The sequence below is a fragment of the Rhineura floridana genome, chromosome 2, assembly GCF_030035675.1.
Source record: "Rhineura floridana isolate rRhiFlo1 chromosome 2, rRhiFlo1.hap2, whole genome shotgun sequence".
Classification (NCBI taxonomy): Eukaryota; Metazoa; Chordata; class Lepidosauria; order Squamata; family Rhineuridae; genus Rhineura; species Rhineura floridana.
Genome location: NC_084481.1, coordinates 51,448,065 through 51,473,215, shown reverse-complemented (window position 1 = coordinate 51,473,215; position 25,151 = coordinate 51,448,065). Strand labels below are relative to the sequence as shown.

The following is a 25,151-nucleotide window of genomic DNA, read 5'->3' as shown; positions in this document are numbered from 1 at the left end:
GACCTTCTTGAAGTAGAGGTGGGAAATAAATATAATGGGACAACACATTTGATATCATGTTACACTTGGAGATGGAGACATCAAACTCTGAAGCATTCCTAACTTCAGACAGGCATTTACAACAGCACAGTCATTCACATATAGAACTGTGATATGAGATTTAGGAGATGTAGGCAAGATTCCTTGGTTAAATGATTTATTTGTTGCTGTGATGTAAAGCTGTGTCTTTTCAGATCTATAAGGCCAAATGCTGTACTAAATAATAAAAGAGACAAAGTAAGGTGGGCATCAATAATGTAGCATTTTCCAACACAGTTCTCTCCAACCTTTCAAAACTTTCCCCTCTGTCCAAGTGTCTTTTAGATCTTTTTACTGTAAGTAAAAAAATAAAGAAATGGACAAACCTCCTATTGACAGTGGTGTGGTTTACATATAATGTTAAGCTGAACTGTGGCTGAGCACAAATGCATGGGCATGCAGGCTCCCAGAGGAGGGCCCAGCTGTGTTGCTTCTCCCCACTTGTTTTACTGCTGTTACATTGAGCTATGCCAAGGTCTGGCTTAGCGTGCGTGTATAATACTGTAGTCAAACGTGTTAAGTAACCCCTGATTATTCTGGAACAAAAATATACCTTTCCTTCTCTATATCCTGTGGAATGATGAAGTAGTTTATATTGAGACTGTTGAGGATTCACAAATCAATACGGTAATTTTTACGAAGCACCTTGCAAAGTGCTGACTATGCTTTTCCTTCCAGTATAACTTTTTGATTCTTTTCAATGCATGGGCTATCCAACCAAAATTCACTTTAATTGCTTTTTGAGGTAGATCCACACATTGATACAGAACTTGCCATAATTAGGCTGACTGGCTAGAAATACTTTTCTTCTTACTTTTGTTAAAAAATGATCCTCCCTCCCACTTGTAAGTGCAAGATATAAGTGTACATACATTTCTCATTACATTCTCTGCAGCACCAAATAATTAGGTACCTGTGTGTAATGCTGATCTATACTTTGATAGCATTTCACTAGTATTTTTCTTCAAAGACTTCTTATCCAACTATATACCAAAATAGTTGATCTAAGGGAAAAAAAGATATCCAATGTGCTTAAGCTAAACACTGTTTATCTCAGTCACTATTTTAAATGAAGTTTCTGTTCAACTCTATACATATCCACTCATTAGCAAGCATCACTGAGTTCAATGGGACTTACTCCCAGGTAAGTGTGTATAGGATTGCAACCTTACTTGCTGGGTAGTAGCTCTCTAAAGGCCAATGAAAGTCACTTTTCACCTTGCTTAATCCAAGGATTTCTGCCCTTTACTCTTCCTTTGCTTCCTTCCTGATATCCTCCTAACACTCATCCATACATGCCTCTTCCTTCCTTCTTATACTCTGCAAAATAACTGTCTCCTTCGAATGCATTTTTGACTACATCCCATGTTGACTAGCCTCAGCTTTACTTTGGTTTCCATCTTTCCTGCTTTTTAGACAGGCTTTCTTTCTGCCCTACCCGAGTTTCCACTTAAACAAACATGTTGGGTCACATACTTTTTATCACTCCCTGGAAAACTCTCTCCTTTATCTCAGAGCAGGTTTACACAGCTTGTATTTCAGGGGCCAGCATTCCAGTCCATCTGACCAATGCCATGTGCAGGCAGGCACCGAGTCTCCACTGCTTTGATAGGGACCAGCATGAGCTGGGCCATCTGCCCACTTGATTACCTAGTTGGTCAATTCACGGGCTTCCTGGAAATGGAGGGGCATACCTGCCTTTTCTACGAAAATCTGGGCTACAAGAAGCTTCTGCAGGAAGTTCCTGCTGCTCTGGCTGGTGCTCCAGGTGCAATCTCCCCTGCCCAGTGTCTACCATTGATCTTCATGGTCTGGTAAACATCCAGATTAGATTACTGCAGACATGCGGCTGCCTTTGAATACTGGTTGGTTCAGTGTACGACAGCTAGACTGCTGACTGGCACAAGCTGATCTGAATACACCTCATCAGTTTTCATCTCTGAAGTCCTATGTAGCTTGGGATCTGGACATCTCCAGGGCTGCTTGCCACGAGCCTGCTCATTTACAGACATCATCTGGAGAATCTCTGATCAAGGTGTGTCCTCCCCATGTGAAGGTTAGATAGATGGCAAGTTGGGACTGGGCCTTCTTGGTGGTGGAACTTGGCTCCGGGATGATCTCTCCAGGGCTATTTATCTTGTGCTTGGTCATAAGAGACACCAGTGGAAAATGGGATTGTTTGCACAGCCCTTTGGCTTTAATGGTGCTGTTTTCTCTATGCTGGTGGTTGGTTGGTTTTTACTGCTGTTTTACAGCCTGTGCTATTGTATTTGGTTTGTTTTTTTATTGTTATTTATTTCATTTTTCTAAGCCATTTTGAAAATGTCCAATTTAAATGCAGGTTAGAAATGTTTTGAATAAATAAAATAAACTAATGGTGTATGGATTTGTCCCTAGAATCCTGTTCTATGGCCAGAAATCTAAAGACTCATGCCACTATTTTAATAAACCAGGGCTTTTGGGACAAGAGAAGGTTCAGTTAACATAGCGGGGCTTACTTCTGAGTGAATATGTGTATGATTTCACTGTTCCTGACTTGTTTCTCCCTTGCTATGCAGCAAGGAGAACTACCCTTGATGAAATTGACAATGCAATCCCATACATGTCTGCTCAGAAGGAAATCCTACTCAGTTCAATGGGTATTATCCACCACGAGGCAGTGGCAGCCTGTACCCACTGGGATTGATAGGGCAGGTAGAAGGGAAACCAACAGTAGACAGAGACACAGCCGATGAGACACAACGCCAACTAATTCTAGTTTTGTCTCCATCCTCCTCCCTGTTGAGGTCCATGAAGGCAACTTTGAGACTAAGGAGGAGGAAGGTGATAGGCAATTCCACCCCCTGGACTGATAGTAAGTAAGAAGACAGGCAGATGGGGGCTAGCTGAGGGCAGACTGAGGTTGGTGGGGCAGTGCCCCATTTGCCCAAATGGGCCAGCCTCCATTGCTACCAGGTAAGTGGATACAGGTTTGTAAGCCAAGGATGTATAATATGTGGAGCTGTTCAGATTTTTAAAAAAGTCAAACATTTGAGTGAGTGAGCTCAAGTTGGCCAAAAGGCAGCTGTTTGGATCCTGGCCTCTATTTTCCTTTAATTTATCTCAAGTCATTAAGAAAGACTTCTGAACCGTAGACATCATAGCAATAGATGAAAGTTACATGAATTATAACACATACAATGACGACTAAAGGAAAAGTTTAGAAACTGGGGCAAATTGGTTCTCTGTGTTACACTGACAGCACAATCCCACACACACTTGCTTAGAAATAAGCCCTGCTGAATTCAATAGGACTTACTTTTGAATAAACATGTTCTGTATGTACATTTACTTCATCTGTATTGAGCTGAAATAGTGTATTAGATACACGAGATGCAAGCCATTTGTGGCATAACACTGTGCAAACTTTTATTAAAAGCACATGAGCAATGGGTTGTGTGTGTTTAAAAAAATTACAAATTACAAACTTTGGCTGAAAAATTTTCTGTTAGTAATACAGCATTCCACCTCTAACTTAAAACTAACGTTGCCCAGATTTAAGGTCCATTGAAGGAGACTCTAAAACTGTGTAACATGGTTTCTGCATTACAAATTTCTTGGTTCCCTAAGCAGAGGCTTTTAGATAAGTCATACTACAGAAACTTGCTTCAGTAAGCAGAACAGTGAAATTGCCATTTTAACTTGCACTGCCCCTTGCAGTTTTATGGCATATATGTTATCAAACTAGAGTAACAGCTTAATCTATATATAGTAGGACTTTAAAAATCAATGATTCCACATGATAAGAGTTCTTGAGAAGGATTCAGAACTGCAGTGCAGGGAGTAATTGATTATGGTGTATAACACAGAGATATGTAACTCTATTAAAGATAAAACCTTTCAGGACAGTCATCCCCATATCACATCACATATTCATAAACATTTACCCTCATATTGTCATGAAATGATTGCAGTTCTTCTTTTCTGTCCATCCTGCATCCTGATTATTTTAAAACTGTTATAAGTACTGAGCACCCAAATCCTAAAAACATTGCACTGGAATCAATGAGAATTCAATGTACATTAGGGAGTATGTGTAGATTTTGGGGTTTGTGCTTACATAGTGTCCTCAAGTACACATATAGATGCACATCCAAATAGATTACATTTTTGGTAAAATGTCTCCAAGCACCTTGGGTGCTCTAGCATAACAACATATTTGGAGATGTGTTATTGAAAAAGGCACATATACCTGCTTACAGGGAGTAGGTTCTGACTGAATTCAGCGGCACTTAAATCTGAATAAATATGCGTAGGTTTGCATAGTTAACCTTGTATGGACATGCATTTGTTCGGTTAGGAGCACATAAGGACAAAAATAAGCTTAAAACAGCATACATAAATGAGGGATGGGGGACAAATTTGATCTAGTTTGCATTAAAATTAAAATTAAACCCAATTTATACTTTCTGAAACAATATGTGTACTGAAACATAGCCTTCCTTGGAAATTCGCACATCTGTGAATTATGCAATGCAGTTCTTCAGCCAAGTAATGTGAACAAAATGCATATACTAGGGTACAATATTGTTTTAACATTTTGGTACTTGGCACCTTGGACTTGTTTGGGAGGAAAATAAAGTGTGCATAAAAATGCATATACTGAAAATAACACAAAATGCATTAAATCTGGGGAAATTGTTGTGTATAAATGTGTATATTAGATCAAGTAATATACAAAATGTGCCTATTAGGAGAAATATGCTGATGAATTTTCATGATGACTGAAATTTTTTTGGCAAACTGATGTAGAAATGTGGAGAACTGAACTTAAGAGTGGAAAAATGAGAAACTGAGAAAACCAAAACTGACAGATTTGCTCTTCCCTAGCATCCAATCTATTGGCCCATACCAGGTTTGATTTGGCTAACACATTCCGTTCTGATACCTGTTCTGAGCTGGGACAGCCCCCTTATTTGCAGATCATTCTTGGAGAATACAATTTGTCAGCATCAAAGGTCCTAATTTTAATATGTCATCTGGGAGACAGTCTTAAAATTAAGAACGTTTCTAACGCTTGGTTAAGTGACTCTTTAGTAGACTAGACTTTTACCCTCCCTTCCAAGTTGCTTTTAAGTCTTCTTGTCATCCTTTGGCTGTCCTTTGACTTTGCCTTGTTTAGTCCCACAACACCCTATTAAGCCTCCATCAAATTTCCTCTTCCACTATGCGGATAATGTTCTCTGTGGAAATAAATCATCTTGAAGGTGATATTACGCTGGGGGCATAAATTAGCTGTCGCTCACAAATGTTGCTGTTCACTTTTCTTATAGTAGGCCGTGACCGAAACTTAAAATAGAGCTGATCCATCACTATGTTTGTCTAGGGTCAAAATACACATAACACTCAGTTACATGGTTATTTCCCCTGCAGATTACAGGACTAGCAACACACAAGCTTATATAAAGCAGGTGACAAGAGCCTTTGTCCTTCCAGATGGTGCTGAACTACAGTGCCCATCAATGCTGGCCACTGGCCATACTTGCTGGGGCTGATGGAAGCTGTAGTTCAGCAACATCTAGAGGGTCAGAGGTTTCTCACTCCTGGTATAAAGTGGAGTTATTTATTTATTTTATTTATTTAATTTAATTTATATACCGCCCGAAGCCCAAAGGCTCTCTGGGCGGTGTACATAAAAGGTAAAAGCAAGGACAATATATAAATACAATAAATACCATAACTCAAAAAACAAAAACATACAAACAATACAAGAACCAAACAACATCCTGAATACAACATAGTAATAAAATACTATAAAAATACACTTTAAAATGCCTGGGAGTATAAAAAGGTTTTCACCTGGCGCCGAAAAGATAGCAGCGTCGGCGCCAGGCGCACCTCATCGGGGAGACCATTCCACAGTTTGGGAGCCACAACCGAAAAGGCCCTATTTCTAGTCACCATCCTCCGAGCTTCTTGATGGGATGGTACTCGGAGGAGGGCCTTAGATGTTGAGCGCAGTGTATGGGTAGTTTCATATTGGGAGAGGCGCTCCACCAGGTATTGCGGTCCCATGCCGTGTAAGGCTTTATAGGTCAAAACCAGCACTTTGAATTTAGCCCGGAAACAAATAGGAAGCCAGTGCAGACGGGCCAAAACAGGTGTTATATGAGCGGACCTTCTGGTCCGCGTCAACAATCTGGCTTGTTAACCTTAATCTGAGTTAAGGTGTTGGACTACGACCTGGGAGACTAGGGTTCGAATCCCACACAGCCATGAAGCTCATTGGGTGACCTTGGGCCTGTCACTGACTCTCAGCCTCAGAGGAAGGCAATGGTAAACCCCCTCTGAATACCGCTTACCATGAAAACCCTATTCATTATTTATTATTATTATTATTATTATTATTTATTTATTTCATTTCTAAACCACCCATAGCTAATAGCTCTCTGGGTGGTGTACAAAACAAGATTAAAATACAATATTAGAATAAAATCAGTAATAAAAAGCAACAAAATTAAACTAAAACATTAAACATAAAAACATTGAACATTAAAATGCCTGGGAGTATAGCCAGGTCTTAACCTGGCGCCTAAAAGAAAGAACCGTAGGCGCCAGGCGTATCTCCTCCGGTAAGCTGTTCCACAGTTCGGGGGCCACCACAGAAAAGGCCCTAGATCTAGTAACAATCCTCCGGGCATCCTGGTGAGTTGGTACCCGGAGGAGGGCCTTAGATACTGAACGAAGTGAGCGGGTAGGTTCATAGCGGGAGAGGCGTTCCACAAGGTATTGCGGTCCCACACCGTGTAAGGCTTTATAGGTCAAAACCAGCACCTTGAATCTGGCTCGGAAACAAATAGGTAGCCAGTGCAAGTGAGCCAGGACAGGTGTTATATGCGCGGACCGATTGGTGCTCGTCAGCAACCTGGCTGCCGCATTTTGCACTAGCTGAAGTTTCCGAACAGTCTTCAAGGGCAGCCCAACGTAGAGCGCATTACAGTAATCCAGTCTAGAAGTTACCAGAGCGTGAACAACTGAGGCGAGATCATCACTGTCCAGATAGGGGCGTAGTTGGGCTACTAAGCGAAGATGATAGAACGCGTTCCGTGCCACCGAGGCCACTTGAGCCTCAAGCGACAAGGAAGGGTCAAAAAGGACCCCCAAACTACGGACCCGTTCCTTCAAGGGGAGTGTAACCCCATCTAGAACAGGAGAAACATCCACCATCTGGGCAGGGAAAGAGCTCACTAACAGTGTCTCAGTCTTGTCTGGATTGAGTTTCAGTTTATTAGCTCTCATCCAGTCCATTATCGCGGTCAGGCAACGGTTCAGCACATCAACAGCCTCACCTGAAGAAGGTGAAAAGGAGAAGTAGAGCTGTGTGTCATCAGCGTACTGATGGCAACGCACTCCAAAACTCCTGATGACCGCACCCAGAGGCTGCATGTAGATGTTAAAGAGCATAGGGGACAAAACCGACCCCTGAGGGACTCCACAATGGAGAGTCCAGGGTGTCGAGCAATGTTCCCCAAGCACTACCTTCTGGCGACGATCCGCTAAGTAGGAGCGGAGCCACTGCCAAGCAGTGCCCCCGACTCCCAACTCTGCAAGCCTCCCCAGAAGGATACCATGGTTGATGGTATCAAACGCCGCTGAGAGATCAAGGAGAATCAACAGAGTCACACTCCCCCTGTCCCTCTCCCGACAAAGGTCATCATACAGGGCAACCAAGGCTGTTTCAGTGCCAAAACCGGACCTAAAACCGGATTGAAACGGATCCAGATAATCGGTTTCATCCAAGAGCGCCTGGAGCTGGCCAGCGACCACCCGCTCCAAAACCTTGCCCAAAAAAAGGGACATTCGCCACCGGTCTATAGTTGTTCAACACATCTGGGTCCAAAGAAGGTTTCTTTAAAAGAGGTCTTACTACTGCCTCCTTGAGACTGCCAGGGACTACGCCCTCTCTCAAGGAGGCATTTATTACCTCCTTGGCCCAGCCGGTGGTTACAGCCCTGCCAGTCTTCACCAGCCAAGATGGGCAGAGGTCCAGAGCAGACGTGGTCGCCAGCACCATTCCAAGCACCTTGTCCACTTCCTCGAGCTGCACCAACTGAAACTCATCCAATAATAAAGGACAAGGCCGCGCTCTGGACACTTCAATGGATTCATCTGTCATAACCTCAGAGTCTAAGTCCCGACGGATGCATACAATCTTGTCCTGGAAGTGCTCCGCAAATTCGTTGCAGCGGGCTTCCGATGTTTCCTTAGTATCATGAGGGCCAGAATGTAGAAACCCTCGTACCACCCTAAAAAGCTCCGCTGGGCGGCAAAGGGATGATCTAATGGTGGTAGCAAAATAAGACTTTTTCGCCGCCCTAACTGCTTTTATGTACAACTTAGTGGAAGCACTTACCAAGGAATGATTACATCCGTCAGGAGTTCGCCTCCACCTGCACTCTAGCCTCCTTCTCTCTTGCCTCATCACTCTCAGCTCCGGGGTATACCACGGTGCTATATGAGTTCTGCACCGAAGGGGGCGCGCGGGAGCGATCATGTTGATGGCCCGGGTCATCTCCGTATTCCACAGGTCAACCATGGCCTCGACAGGAGCACCAGTGCTATCAGCTGGAAAAACTCCCAGAGCCCTCTGGAAAGCTACAGGATCCATAAGCCTCCGGGAGCGGACCAACTTAATAGGTCCCCCACCTCTGCAGAGGGAAAGGGCTGTTGTGAGTCTAAAACTCAGCAAGCGGTGATCTGTCCATGACAATGGAGTAGATGAAAAATACCCCACCCTCAGATCACCATCTCCATGACCAGTGGCGAAGATCAAATCAAGAGTATGTCCTGATACATGTGTCGGGCCAGTAACAATTTGAGACAGCCCCATGGTTGTCATGGAGGCCATGAAGTCCTGAGCCGCCCCGAGCAAGATAGCCTCGGCATGGATGTTGAAATCCCCCAGTACTACAAGTCTGGGGGACCTCAACAATACCTCCGAGACTATCTCAGTCAGCTCAGCTAGGGAAGCCGTTGGGCAGCAAGGTGGGCGGTACACCAACAGTATTCCCAGTCTGTCTCCTTGACTTGAAGGCAGTCCATTTCATTTTCATTATGCAGTTCAACAAACACAAACATGTTTCCACCCAGAAACATGCGTAATGACCCATACATGACACACACACTCACACTACCAGGTCCATGGCCTGAGACTGATCCTGTATCTTTAGGAGAAGAGAAAGTCAGCCAAGTGCAGGTGTTTTTGCAACCCTGTAATGGGAAAAACCACAAGGTGGAATTCTCCCTCCCCCCTGCACAACTTTTAAAGATACAGAAGACCTCTTGGTTGCCAGGCCCAGCCTCCAACAGGTCTTCTGTATCTTTAAAAGTTGTGCAGAGGGAAGGGAGAATTCCACCTTGTGGTTTTTCCCATTACAGAGTTGCAAGAACACCTGCACTTGGCTGACTTTCTCTTCTCCTAAAGATACAGGATCAGTCTCAGGCCATGGACCTGGCAACCCTAACTCACACCCATGTATAGCCCACACATAGCATAAAGACTCACACAGGGTAAGACTCAAAACACAACACAGATCCTCTTACATTTATCGCTCAGGTCTAGTCACATGATGTAACCCTATACTTTAAAAGTATGGAGGGTAGAGCAAGACTGTGTATGCTGGCCCCACCAGCCTTCATGCATGCAGGCAAGCCTTTAAACAAAATCAGTGGATATAAAACTTGTAATTACATACATTCTGCAAGCACAGTTGGAAACCCTGAAAAAAGCAGGCCTCCTGATGATATCTATGCTAGGCTTCTGACTTCCCAAGGGAAACCAGAAGCTAAACATGTTAATTGAGAGATCTGTGGTCTTTTAGGCATATTGTGCCTAACTGGGCTTCCTTGCGTGCACAGCTGGCTGCTGGTGTGAAGAGACCCTCCCCCAAGGGCCAACTGGTGGGCCTCCGCCTATGTCAATGGTCCTCCCTGGTTAGTTTACCTGGTGGTGGTAATCATAGCAGACAGCAGCAACAGCAGTGTTCCCTCTGATGAAGCCACACATCATGTTACGCTGAGGCATTGTGGAAAATTAAAATGGCAGCCCACTGACCCAGCTGCTCAGCACACAATAAAGTGGGGCCTAGTCCAGATCAATTGTGGGCCCTGTTGGTGCCCTGTCGCCTGCTACTGCTTCTGCCAAGGATATGATGGGTTGATGCCAGGCCTGCTTGTGTGATATTACAACACAATTCTTGTAATATACATAAAAATCACAATGGAGACTTGGTCCAAAGAGGATATTCAACATAAGTACTTTGAAAACCATCTGTGTGCAGGTATGGGACACTGGAGGTATGGGATATTGAAGGGAACCCCAATCATGTGCTCAGAATGTGAGAGAAAGCATGTGATAGATAATCACAGACCATGCAATCTAAATAATAATTTAGTAATTTAAAGCACAAGAGGGATTCCTTGACCCTTCAACAGGGCTTCCACGTGTTAGGTTTGAGGAGGGTGGCAGTGGACCGCAGAGATGGTTTCAGGACCAGGAGGCCAGGGCAGGAAAGGATGGTGCTGTCAGCTTTGGGGATGCACAGAACACTTCCTTGGTACATGCTTGGGTCAGAATTCTGCCAAGGCAGGATGGCAGCTTATCGACAACATGTGACACCTTTGCTGAAGCATTCCACTGGCTGTCAATTTGCTACTGAGCTAGTTTCAGGGTTTTACTGCTGGTGTATAAAGCCCTATACAGTTCTGGACCAGTGTATCTGGGAAGCAGCCTCTCACCCTACATCCCATTCCAGTCACTTAGATGAGATCCGTGGACGAAGATCTGTGGATGGTGCTACACACCTCTAAAGTAAAGCATTCTGTGACTCGAGCACATTCGTTCAGCACTGTGGTGCCAGTTCTTTGGAATTAGAAATGAAGCAAGCCCTAACATTATATTTTCATATTTTCTTCTAAGCCTTCCCAAATTAGTCTATTTTACTTCCGCAATTTTTAATTTTTGTTGGATTTCATGTTTTTAATACAGTTTTATGATTGGCTTCATGTTTTATATTTTATTTTTGTACGCTGCTTGGGTATTCTATTCCTTAAATGCAAAGTTGTTTATAAATTCTGAAATAAATAACTCAAAAATCTACTATTAAATTCTAGAGTGATATTTTATGCAGCCTTTTCACAGCCTAATAATCTTAGCTAAAGCTAATAGCTTTGGAGCAAAAGCTGAGGAAATAATTCACGAGTAATTTATTTAACAAATCTAGTCTTATTGTGCATTAGAATATCTGCAAGCAGATTATGGTTCCCATTTTTTTTAAAAAATGAAACAACGCTTCATTCATATGGTTTTGTCTCCTAATTGGATGAACACGCAGGCTCTCCTGATACAGATTTCTATGTGTGCATGTTTAAAATTGGATTTGTAGAAGCTCATTGCCTTTAGCAATTAACTGCATTTTATAGATATATCTATTAAAAGGCACTCTTTCATAAGAACATAAGAACATAAGAAGAGCCTGCTGGATCAGGCCAGTGGCCCATCTAGTCCAGCATCCTGTTCTCACAGTGGCCAACCAGGTGCCTGGGGGAAGCATTAAAAACACAGCCCATTTTTACACCATGGCTTGCGGTCAAAACAAAGTGGATCTAGGGTAAGTGTAGAGAACCTTTGGCCCTCCAAATGTTGCTGAACTACAACTCCCATTATTCTTGCTCATCAGCCATGCTTGCTGGGGCTGATGGGAACTGTAGTTCAGCAACATCTGGAGGGCCAAAGGTTCCCCACACCTGAGTCTATAGCTCTTTCTTAGGGATGCTTTATGACTTCTGCTTATGGAATTGTACATACATTACTGCAGGTGATGTGCACATTGCAAGTTTATAGATCCACCAGTTCAGGCTTTCTGCTGGATTCATGCTCAGTAAAATACAAAACACAGCCACTTACACAGTAAGTAAGTAAGAGCTAAGAGGATGCAGTGTTTTTTTTTAAAAAAAAATGCCCAGTGCAAATGACAACTCTTTTTCTTGGTATTAACTAAGGTTACACCAATACTATACATTTAAGGCACATGGCTTCCCCCAAAGAATCCTGGGAAGTGTAGTTTGTTAAGGGTACTGGGAATTGTAGGTCTGTGAGGTGTCAACTACAGCTCCTAGGATTCTTGAGTGGGGGGAGCCATATTCTTTATGGTGTAGAAGAAGGTGCACTTCAGGAATCTTTTTCTTTTTCTTTCACAGTATAAAAGGTTTATTTCTACTATATACAACTCAGTGTGTGAGATATGTTTTGTTCTTCTTTTTGCACTTTATTACCTGAGTACATTTATTATTATAGTGCTATGGCTCTACACATGTTCAGAGTTTGATCCTACCTTACCTGTAATAGCTTAACACACACACACAAAATCTTTACGCAATAAAAATACTCCTAGTAAGTACACATTTGGAAATAAGGCCCATGTTGAAAAAGTATAAATCTCTACGTTTCTTCCTTATCCGGAAGAAATTATCCCCAGTCAAAAAGCCCTTCTGACTGGTTTTAAGACTGAAAAAGTTTCATCCAAGACGGGAGCCCGTCTCAAAGGCAGCACAGGTGGAGCTTTGTTGTGTTTGTTGGAGACTGGAATTCATCAGAATTTGTCTGTGAAAGAAGGTCTTCCTGCAGCTCGGACGGAGCTAGGATTTCTAGCTAGCTCAGCTGATTAAGTGAGCCGTTTTTTTTTCTACAAAGAAAAATGGATTAACAGGCAAGCATTCTCCTGTCTATGCTCATTATTTTGTTATCTATACAGTTAAAGAGATTTGTCAAAGAACCAGCAATTAAGAAACCTGGGTGAGTCATAACCTTCCTTTTTATTCACGGAACTAAGGGGAAGAAAATTAAAAATAGCCTATCTTTTTTTTATTGCAAAAAGCTGGCATGGAAACCAGCATTATAAAGATTATAAACGGCTGAGAGTTTCTAATTTAAAGAGAATTTTTTTTTTGATTTATAAGACTTTTGAGTAATATACGTCTGGGACTATTTTTTCCGGTCTACTTTTTTTTTTTTACGAATCTGCTCATTCTTCCTGCTACTAATTATTTGGATGCTGTGAATTAAAGTTGTTTTGGCACTTTTGGACATACAAGAGATAAGGCAGTTCGTCTTGTCTAGAGGGTGACGTCAGCTGGCTTGAAAGATTAACTCCTTTGTAACTGGATAAAGAAATAAACTGTTCTTTGCTTGGGACATTGGAAATTGAAGGGACTGTGTTTTTTTGGTTTTAAGAATAACAATCAAGAAGGTGGTTGAGATCATGGATGTACAAGAAGGGACTTTCTCTTTAGATATGTTTCAGAAAATAATGAATGAGATTAAGCTAATAAAACAAGAATTTCGACATGATGATAAGTGAATTTGGCGAAATGAGACAGGAGCTGAAAGAAATTCAGGATTCTATGAGAAAGGAGAACAAAGATAAATTTGGAAAATTAAAAAAGGATGAAAGAAAAATTAAAGGGAAGGTTCAAGCCCTGGAGATTGGATTAAATATGGTCTTGGAAAAAGATTTGGATTCCCTAGCTGTGATAGATCCTGGAGACAAATATTACTGTTTGGAATTCAGCGCTGTCCCTGAAGGAATTGGTGAAGAGATTGGAGATAAAGATATCATCGGTTCAAAAAAATTCATGGACTGGAAGGATTTGATGGAACTTGAAATGGAGAAAGTTTACAGAATTAATTCCTGTTTTGTGACAATGAAAAACCCTTCAAGAGATGTGCTAGTGCGTTCTGTAAAAAAGAGGAACAGAGATGCGGTTCTGCAACAATACTTCAGTAATATGATCGGAAATGATGGTAAGAAAATATTTGTGATGAAGGAAATCCCTATCAGACTCTTATTATATGACTATGACAGCAAGATTAGTGGGTGCGTAAAGATGGAAGAGGGAAGATGGAATCAACACGGATAAAGGAAGAAGAGCGATTTGAAATTACTGGATTTAGTAGACTTGAAGAGTTGGATTAATTGACATGTCTATCTAGAAAAAAATTGATGGACATATATCTCAAGGATTAGAAGCTTCTCTTTGACTTTTTGTGGAGGAATAGAATGATATGATGTTAATGAGATTTGATACCAACTAAGATAACCGCTGGAGGAAGGTGATTTTGTAATCTATTAAGAGACAGGCTTGTTATATATTATAGACTTATAGCTGAACTACGACAAATCGGAAGTCAATAGTTTTTTTTCCTCTCTTTTCTTTTTCTTTTTTTATTGTATTAGTTATTAATTTGTGTTTTTTCTTTTTGTATTGTTTTGGTTTTGAAAATTTGAATAAAAATTAATTTTAAAAAAAGAAAAAGTATAAATCATTCATATTTATTTCAGCCATTATTCAAAAAATTTTCTACACCAACTTTTTTAAAAAGCAGTGTGATACATAGGAGTTTTATGCTTAAAAGAGCAGTTGCTCTTGCTTTTGGCTTTGTGGTTTTAATTAGCAATTAAGCAGAGCTTGGAAAAGTTACTTTTTTGAACTACAACTCCCATCAGCCCCAGCCAGCATGGCCACTGGATTGGGCTGATGGGAGCTGTAGTTCCAAAATGTAACTTTTCCAAGCTCTGCAATTAAGGCATCACAATGTCATTCCAATTTGCCTACATTCCAGCAGGGGCATCACTACCGGGGTGCGGAGGGTGCGGCCCGCACCCGGGTGTCACCATGAGGGGAGTGACACCCAGAGCCGCCCCACCCCATGCCGTTGCCCAGCAAGGCTGCTCCAACTCCTCAGAGGTGGGCGGGCGAGACCGGGAGCAGCGTCAGTGGGATGAGGGAGGCACGCTGGCGTTCCCAGGCCTTCTCCGGCTGGGTGACCCTCCGGTGTGCGCCCTCCCAGGGGTATGGATGGGGTGGGTGGCCTTGAGTGCGTGCACACACGCGCGCGCACACTAGCCCAGCCACCTCATCCATGCCCCTGGGAGGGCGTGCACCGGAGGTCCGCACCCCCCCGCACTCCCGCTAGTGATGCCGCTGCATTCCAGCAAAGAAGGAGGAGAACTGTATGATGTAGGTCAGCCTTCCTCAACCTTGGGGTCTCCAGATGTTGCTGCACTACAGTTCCCACCATCCCTGACCATTGGCCATGCTGGCTGGGGCTGATGGGTGTTGTGTAACAATACATGAGGACCCAAAGGTTGGGAAAGGCGCTGGATAGGTGAAGGTGCACTTCAGGAATTTAAACCTCCTTTGGCATGGAGGAAATCCTGTAGTGGTAAAATATTCTTGTTGGCTACATAGATACATGAAGGTGCTTTTCACATGCAGAGCGAGTGAAATCGCTTCATTTGTATCTTCCTAATGGTAGGGCCCGTCGTGGGGCTGCTGTGCCTTTAATAGTTGCATAGAAGAGGGAATTTCAGCAGAGTAAATTGGATGACAAACGATGCCTGCTGAAACTCCCTCTTCTGCCTCACTATTAAAGTTGCAGGATCCCTGTTCTCTTTTGCACCTGGCCACTCTACTTCCAGGTGTTTTCAATAATATACTTTTCAGTAACATGCCTGCAGCAACATCCAATGTGTTAAAGGCGTGTGTGAAACCATGATTAATAACACAATAACATTCACACTCATTAACAACTCAGTATTTTCTCTTTATTTATTTATTTATTTATTAAATTTCTATACCGCCCCATAGCCGAAGCTCTCTGGGCAGTTCACAACAAGATGGTGTCTGATGTTTTTCAACTGGAGATGCCAGAAATTGAACTCGGGACCTTTGGCATGCAAAGCATGTATGCTGCCACTGAGCTACAGTCCCTCCATTCCAAGAATCTGCTTTCCATGGAATATGTTTATGACCAAAGTGCTACCAAGAGTAGCACGTCATCAGTTTCCATGTCCCATGATGCTCCCCCCCCCAACTTCCCATAGTAAGCACACAGGCACACTTACGGTTTGTGACTTTGGCTGACAGCATCTGGTTGAATTTCTCTGGAGGCTCTACATTCTCCTCATCTGTGACATATTCAAAGCTAATAATAAACATCATGGCCACTCCCTCTTGATTTTTCACCGGGATGATGTGGGTGCTGCAAATGAAGGTGGACCCTAGAAAGAACGGAGGGGAAACGTAAACAAAGGCTTGTGAGTGAAATTATTATTTATTATTATTTGTTATATCTATTAGTTGCTTTTTTTTTAAAAAAGAACTCAAATCAACTTCCAAAACATACATTAAAAACAGACATAAAGGCAACCTAAAATACTCACACTACTATGTATTAAAGAGCAAATCCAACTCATCTCCACCCTGCTAAAAATATGCACAGAATTAATCTTCAAAGGCCTGGGTAAATAAAAACGTTTTTATCTGGTGCCTAAGAACAGATAGTGATGGTGCCAGACATGCCTCCCTGGTGAGAGCATTCCATTAATAGGGAGCCACCACTGAGAAGGCTTGTTTTTGTGTTACTACGTTGTGTACCTCCCTTGGAGGTGGCACACAAAGAGGGGCCTCAGATGATGAAAGCAGGGGCCAGACTAGTTCATGTGGGGAGAGGTGGTCCTTGAGATATTGGGATCCTGAGTTACATAAGGCTTTATAGGTCAAAACCAGCACTTTGAATTGGTCCCAGTAATTAATTGTTAGGCAATGCAGGCATGCTGGAACTGGTGTTCTGTGTTCAGTGTCTTACCCCAGTCAGCAGTCTGGGCACTGAATTCTGCACAAGCTGCAGCTTCTGAACTGTCTTCAGAGGCAGCCCCACATCTAACACATTGCAGTAATCTAACCTAGAGATTACCAGAGCATAGACAAAAAAGTTAGGCTATCCCTGTCCAGATAGCGGCATAGTTGGGCCATCAGCCAAAGATGATGGAAGGCATTTTGTACCACTGAAGATTTTTCCCAATGATTCCCACACCAGTAATTTTCTGAAGATGTTGACTGTTTGAGAAACAAATGAAATGCAATCATTATTATTTTGATTTAAGGGCAAGTGTTTCCTAACAATTCATCAACTGTGTATTAATTTCAAGAACCTTCCTCATTTCTGTCACTGCCAGTGCAGTCCTATACTTGTCTACTCAGAGGAAAGTCCTACCAAATTCAATGAGACCTCCTTCCAAATAAATGGGTATAAAATTGCAGCCTGCCTTTCTTTGCTGCATTTTTGTTCACCAGAAATGCTTCAGACATGTGTGGAGCATCATACTGGGAAGGTATTCAGTGCCACCTGTGATTTCCCCTATCAACAGACAGGCTTAATCTGAAAAAGCCCCATTATTCTCTTAAATGTCAGCAGTTTGAAAGTCAAACTCTTGGCTGGGGTACAGGAAGGACACTTGCTTAAAATAGACAACTATTTGTATTGTCGCTGTCTTTGTAGTGGAATTCTGCACATTATTCAACTCCTATTTTTTTGAAACAGAAAAGTTTTAAGGGGGGGCAGAATTTTTCAGCTGAAAAACTTATAGCACTCTGGCTTCCTGGATATGCCCTCATTATACAGCCACGACAGTGGCTGTATGCTAAAGCCAGCTGGGATTTTTCACATTCCGCAATGTTAAATTAAAAAAAAAACCATACCATTCTGATGCTTCCCATAAGCTCATTTCAAAACAAAACAAAACCTAACAAAACCTTACAAAACTTATAATCCTGAACTCAGAAACGCTTGCTTAACAACCCTCTAAATCTTCATGGCGATACACAAAACAGTCAGAGAGAATTGAGAGTTCAAAGTGTAAAAAGAGAGAAAAAACCCACAGAGAACTTTTGGACTTTTTTCTCCCAGAGTTCTCATAATCTGTTGAAATTCATTAAAAATTAGCCATGTTCACAGAGTACCTGTAATCCTATAACTGGCCTTGCCCCATACTCTGACCTTTATCTTCTACAATTTAAAAGTTAAAAAAATGCCTGGCTGATTTTTAATTAATTTAAGAAATGTTGCATTGAACTGAATGATAGTGTTGGGCATGCTCAGTAAGAACCAACTGTCAGTGTTCTAAAAGCCAGGCTCACAGCTGCTTGGCTTGCCTAATCAGGGGGCTACACCCACACCACACTTTGATTTCATGTGAAACAGTCATGGCTTCTCCCAAACAATCCTGGGGGCTGAGAGAAGACTCAGCTGCTCTGATTAAAGGTCTGTGAGGGGAACAGGGTGTCCCCTAGCAACTCTCAGCACTCTTCACCAACTACACTTCCCAGGATTCTTTGAGAGAAGTCATGACTGTCCAAAGTGAAATAAAGGCCTGGTATGGATGTGGCCAGGGACAACTTGGTTTAAATTTGGGTGGGAGGCTACATGTACCTGCTGTAGAATAAAAAGGTGGGGGAAACCCTGAAAAGCAATAATACTGTTCACAATGTTTTCCATTTGGAAAGGAAAGGGGCTTCCCCTCTACCCAGTACCCACCCACCCAATCCCCTCCCCCTCCCCCTCCCCTCCCTGCCCCTCCCCTGGGTCAGTGTTGGACTACAACCTGGGAGACCAGGGTTCAAATCCCTACACAGCCATGAAGCTCACTGGGTGACCTTGGGCCAGTCACTGCCTCTCAGCCTCGGAAGAAGGCAAATGGTAAAAACCCCTCTGAATACCGCTTACCATGAAAACCCTATTCATAGGGTCACCATAGGTCGGGATTGACTTGAAGGCAGTCCATTTCCATTTTCAAACATGATTGCACAGAAATAAATCCCATTGAACTCAAAAAGTATGCAACTAATCAAACCGACCCTCCCTTCTCCTCCCTCCTATCCCCTCCCTCTTGCCCCCTCCCCCTTCCTTTGCTCCTCCCTCTCCATACCCATTCCCTTCCAATCCCCTCCTTCCCCTTCCCCCTTTTCCCCTCCCCCTCCCCCGTCAGTTTTACCTAGCCTAACCATGATTATATTGGAGTAAATACCATTGAACTCAATGATCAGACCTGCCTTTTCCCTCTCCTCTCCCTTCCTCTTCCCCTCTCCTCTTCCTTCTTCCTCCTCCCCTGCCCATTGCAGCTGTCCCTCCCTCCCCCTGGTCAGTTTCACCTATCCTAAGCATGATAGCATGGGAGTAAATCCCACTGAACTCAATAAACATGCAAACAATCAAACCTGTCTTTCTCCTCCCCTCCCCCTCCTGCCTGCTCCCATCCCAGTTCTCCCCTCTACATTTCCTCCCCTCCCTCCTCCTCCTCCTCCTCCTCCTCCACCCCCTCCCCCCTCCCCATCCCCTGTGGTCAGTTTCACCTATCCTAAGCATGATTGCAGGGGAGTAAATCCCACTTAACTCAATAAGCATGCAAATGATCAATCTATTCTCAGCAAACTTGCACAGGATCCCATTTCTTACTTCCCGGATTAAAAAGCAGGGAAATTCACTAATAGGCAAAAAACTTTGCGGTTTAAGAATGTACCTACAGCCCACAGATATTTCTACCGAACTTTAAAAAGCAGGGAAATTGGGCAGCTATAGTGAATGCACCAGGGGAGCAGGAGACCTGAACTCCTCTCTGAGATATTGTACTGCCCTACAAAGTTGTCAAAATGCAAACACAATTTGGGTTGGTCTTTCACAGTCCAATCCACTTCCTGTGTAGCTTGGAAGAATTTGGTAACATGTGCCTCTGAGCATATGGTGAGCATATACCAGGTCTAAACTCCCTTTAAAAACTACAGTTTCTTTGGGGGAAACCATGACTGTTTAAAGTGGTATGATACTGCTTCATATGTATAGGGCCTAAGGCTTGATATCTGCTACACATAGTGAAGTCAATGAAAATTGCTCTTGTTTGGTACCTTTTACTCTGGCCTGGCTCACCTTTTATTTATTTTTCTAAACTAGAGGCATAATGGAGGATATGATGAGACGTAACTATATTCCTTCACGTCCACAACTTTCCTTGTACAAACTGCACTTCACAAAGTCATTCGACTGCTTCTGTAGCAGGAGGTGTCAATTCTGGTAGTAATGTGATTGCAGTAATAAGCACCAAGTTACGGTTTGGCTACTAGTTTCACACAGATGCGTCTGCAAGAGAATTATCTGGCCATAACGATGAGAGGCTGAAGCCAACAGAAGATCTGGAATATGTTGAGTGAACTTTTGCCATTGCTAGAGTTCCTCAGGACTTGCTCTCATCTTGATGCCAGTGGACAGAAATGTGAACTTATTTCCACTGGAGAGCTATTCCAGATATGCTCTACTGAACAGAGTTTGTGCATTTGTACATGTTAAATGTATATCCGTGTTCATTATATATGTATTTGCATGTGTTGTGTGTGTACCTGTATTAATTATGTACATGTTTGCATGTGTATGTGCGTGTTTGCATGTATCTATCTGTATTACTGCTTGTCATGCAAGCATCTCCAGGCAGTGTGCAATAATAAAAAAATACAAAATGCAATATGATTAAAATCGGAGAACAACCAGTAGTCTGATACTTAAAACCACAACAGCTGGCATCACAAGCCAGCAAAAGCCAAGGCAGCTGTTCTGTATTAAGTATGTGTATTTCCATGTGTTAAGACTACATTCACTCCATACATTTATTCCACTTTGAACAGTCATGGCTTCCCCCAAAGAATCCTGAGAACGGTAGTTTGTGAAGGGAGTTGAGAGTTGTTAGGAGACCCCTACCAGAGCTTGGAAAAGTTACTTTTTTGAACTACACCTCCCATCAGCTGGGGCTGATGGGAGGTGTAGTTCAAAAAAGTAACTTTTCCAAGCTCTGACCCCTACCTATTCCCCTCATGGAGCTACCATTCCGGGAGTTCCCTGGGAAGAGAATTCATTGTTAAACCACTCTGGGAATTGTAGTTCTGTGAGGGGTACAGGAATCTCCTCACAACTCTCAGCACCCATCACAAACTACCCTTCCCAAGATTCTTTGGGGGAAGCCATGACTGTTCCAAGTGGCATAATAGTGGAATAAATATATGGTGTGAATGTGGCCTGTGTGGCTGTGTTAAGTGATTTAGGTATGTGCAGTTTATGTCTCTGTGTCTGGCCTTACCATCTATTGGAATGCAATCCCGGCTGTTTTCCAGCAGGGGAATGCAGCCTTCAGCCCTAAAAAGGGTCCCCATCCCTGCTCAACTCTAACACGGCCCCATCCTCACCCACATTAATGTAATGTTTCCTGTTGCAATCCCCCCCCAGAAGCATAGTATGAGCTGTGCAAAAAAGCTAACAGTCTGCCTTTCAGAATGTGTAGCTGTGGATTCCATCCATTTAATAAACCAGTTAAGCACTTGCCACAGTTTCCATGGGAACAAACAGGACGAGTTTAGTAAACAGAAAATAAGCAATTTAAGCCTGTCCCGTTTGCGCTAAAAATAGAAATGCTGCAGGCCGTATGCTGAAATCGAGACTGGTTAAAAAGCGTGTTGAAGGAGAGGCTAGACAGAACTGTTAATTTTTTTTTACTTCAGTTAATTAACCAAAATACATATTGACTTTAAAGATTTCAAAATGATGTTTTCTGACTCATGGGGCAAGGCACTGTTGTTATCACACCATAAGAATGGTTTGGCATGCAGTTTGCAGCAAGTCTATTGCATTGCGACTGGTAGATTTGTTGAAGTGGACCTCTTGTGCAGATGAGAAGGGCGGGGTATGGAGAAGACATGAACTTTGAGCAGTATGCTGAACCTTCAGTTAGTGCAGTGATGGGGAGCCTGTGGCCTTCCAGATGTTGTTGGACCCTGGTCAGCTCCCATCAGCTCCAGCCAGCACAGCCAATTGTTCAGGGAGTTGTAGCCAAACAATCTCTGGAGGGCCACATGTTCCTCTACCCTGGTTTAACAGATAAATTATTACAGTGGGAAACAAGGGACTCGGCTCACTCATTCTATTTATTGTTATTTATTTATTTTATTAAATTTATGTCCTCTCAGAAGAAGCCCAGGGTGGCAAACAAAAACACTAAAGCACTCTAAAATGTGTTTAAAAAAGTTTAAAACGTATTCAAACAAAAAAAAAATCTGAAAAATAGTTTTTTTAAAAAAAGCATTAAATGTATCTTATAAAGCAATTCTAACACAGATGCAGACTGGGATAAGGTCGGCTTAAAAGGCTTGTTGAAAGAGGAAGGTCTCCGGTAGGCACCAAAGAGATAGCAAAGATGCTGCCTGTCTAATACTTAAGGGGAGGGAATTCCAAAGTGTTGGTGCCACCACACTAAAGACTTGCTTCCTATGTTGTGCAGAACGGATTTCCTGATAAGATGGCATCTGCAGGAGGCCCTCACCTGCAAAGCACAGTGATCAACTGGGTATATAAGGGATAAGACAGTCTTTCAGGTATCCTGGTCCCAAACTGCACAGGGTTTTGTACACCAAAACCAGAACCTTGAACTTGACCCAGTAACTAACGGGCAGCCAGTGCAGTTCTTTCAGCAGCAGGGTAACATGTTGGCAATACCCTGCCCCAGTGAGGAGTTGCGCCACTGCAGGTTGCACCAGCTACAGCTTCCGAACCAACCCCAGAGGCAGCCCCACATAGAGCACATTACAGTCTTAGTGTATTCTAATCTCGGCACTGCATTTGTTAGCAAACAGTGCTGCCAGAATGGAACCCAGAGATGCCTTTTTATCTTCAAATGGGTTGCTGAATCTGGAGATCAGGCAACTGTAGTTTCTCCTGTCCATTATTTGCTTCTGGTGCGTGGGGTGGGGTGTGCTGGAGCAATGGAGCTACTCCCCCAACAACAGTGTTGCCGCTGCTGCTGCTTAACTGGATGAGGCTGGGACAGGCAAATAGTGAGGCTGCACCACACTGTTGCTTTGGTAACACCCCTGCAACTTCGGTGCTCCCATTGGTGCACCTGTGGAGCTCCATCCTTGCCGCTAACCCTATCCTGTCCAGGTAAGCAGCAACAATGCTGGAGTTGGGAGGGTGGCTCTGCCCTACCACACATGCTGCTACTGCCCTTGTCCCATCACCTGCCCCCTCCCATACATGGGCTGCAGACACATTTGCGGTTATACTGGCTTCATTGCTTCTCCACCTCTCTTTCTGGAATCCGGGTACATATGACATTTGTCACGTTGCACCCCTTTTTACTCCAAAATCTGGGGTTTTTGAGATCAGATGCATTTTCTCTTCAAGCCAGCTTCACACTGACTTGAAAACTGTTAATTCTATCAACCTGTTGCAACTCTGAGGTGTGTCCAATGGAAAGTCTGTGTAGTGGGTGGTCCTAAAAGCTCTGACATCAGCAGTGGGGCTGGCTGTATTTTATCAAATAATAAAGTTATGTACAGCCGGGTGTAGATTTATTTCAAACTGCATCCAGGTAAAATGGTGTCGCTGTTTTTAAGCACCTAGTGCGCACGTAGCCTTGCTCTGTGACACACCTGGAATCCTGCTTGTTAAAGCATGCATGGGCTTTGATAATTCAAATGCTGAAATTTTGAAAAAAAAAACAAATTGCAAATTGCACAGACTCAGCTGATGGAGGATCCCACCCAGGCATCCTGATAAATTGATGAAGGAAAAATAGATTTCTTTCCCCTTTGTCACACACAGCAGGCATTAAAAGCAGGTCCGCGTGTACCAAGCAGAAAAAGGGTTAAACTCACCCTGTTAAAAAATTCCTGAGCATCTTTCGGTACCAAATGGCTAAATGCGTGACTGCAGATCATTTATTTAGTATTGTTTCTCTTGACCAATATACTTTTTACTATGTGATCTTGGAAACCAGGTTTCTGATATTATGGCTTCAGCTAAGGGAAAATCTTTATAATGGAAATCTAGGTGAAAAAATGATAGAATTTTGGCTTGATATTCATTCTTTTTAAAATAGCATGATGTGTATGATGTATATAATTTTATAGAAACTGCCAGTTATTCTAAGGAGAGCCAATCACCCAAGGAACATGCTGTTATGTCCTAAGAGATATTCTTGGCCAGCTTGACAGGTCAAGAGCCATGGTAGAATGAAATGTAATGGTACCATATTGGTTTCAGAACAGTACAAGATCATCAGTAATATATGACAGTAGAATAGTGGTAATATCAGCCAAGGGGACAGATTGACATCAATGAATACAATGGGGATGGGAGGTATCTACTTGATTATGAATATCCATGAATTCATTTTAATAAAGTTATCAGGTTTGTTGGAAATATTTCAAGAGGGAAGAACTATTACAAAGAATTTAGGGGATTGGTAAAACTAATGTCATGTGTATTCAATAAGGTATAAAGATCTGTGCACACCATACTTCTTTACAGTCCCTCTTAAATTTCTGGGGGGCTGTCCTTGTATGCTTGTCTACCAAATAAAGGCCTACCTTTTTGCTTTAAGCCTGTGTCACAGATTGTTTAAAGGACCCCCAGCAAAGATCCCACAGGAGAAATACAAAAGTTCTCCAACACAGCTTTAGTGTAGTCAAACAGTTATTGGGTCACAGTTTAATCCACAATCTGTAATCTGATCGATCATCAAATATTTTCCTTACGAAACCTCTTAAACTGACAGCTACTCTGTAGTAAAGAAAATCAATCCACATTTACAGCTTGACACTGCCTGCATTTCAGTCTACTGGCAATGTAATTTTTGTTTAATTCAACAGATTTGTCTGGATGTAAAAAAAGAACAGACAGAACAGCTCTTTTACAGCACGAGTAAAAATGAGTTACCAAAGAGCATCTCACAACCAAGGAAACTTGCAAGATGAATTTGGACACCAGAATAAGCCAGACCCTCAGAATAAATTAGTCAACACATGCACACTGTTATCTATGGAGTAGTACTACTTCATGCCACCAACATTTCATACCTATAGCCCGTGGTTGTTGGTTTTTCCCTCCTCAGTAAGGAGTACTGACACTTCTTTTTTCCTGCCCATGACAACCATCTTGTGTTGGCGTGCATGGCACTTTTATCATGGTATGAGTACTGGCACCTCATTTTTTACCCAAAAAGCATTGCCTATACCAAAACCATGTTTTAGCCAGGAGTGGTCACGTTCAGAAAGTCCTGTTAAATCTAATGGCTAAAAGCCCAGCTGCGTGACTTCTCATTTATTCTGAAAAGTTTATTTATGTATTTATTTCATGGTATTCTGAAATGACATGATGA

The 25,151-nt window shown here is 42.6% G+C and overlaps 1 protein-coding gene across 5 annotated transcripts in view; it reads right to left on the bottom strand.

Annotated features, from left to right (window-relative positions):
• Positions 1–25,151, bottom strand: part of KCNH7 (potassium voltage-gated channel subfamily H member 7) — a 466,148-nt gene that overhangs the window by 190,308 nt on the left and 250,689 nt on the right. For all 5 annotated transcript variants that reach the window (XM_061608627.1, XM_061608623.1, XM_061608624.1 and 2 more), the window contains exon 3: positions 16,023–16,178. In XM_061608627.1, the coding sequence (XP_061464611.1) occupies positions 16,023–16,178 (156 nt within the window). The remainder of the gene's footprint in view (positions 1–16,022; positions 16,179–25,151) is intronic.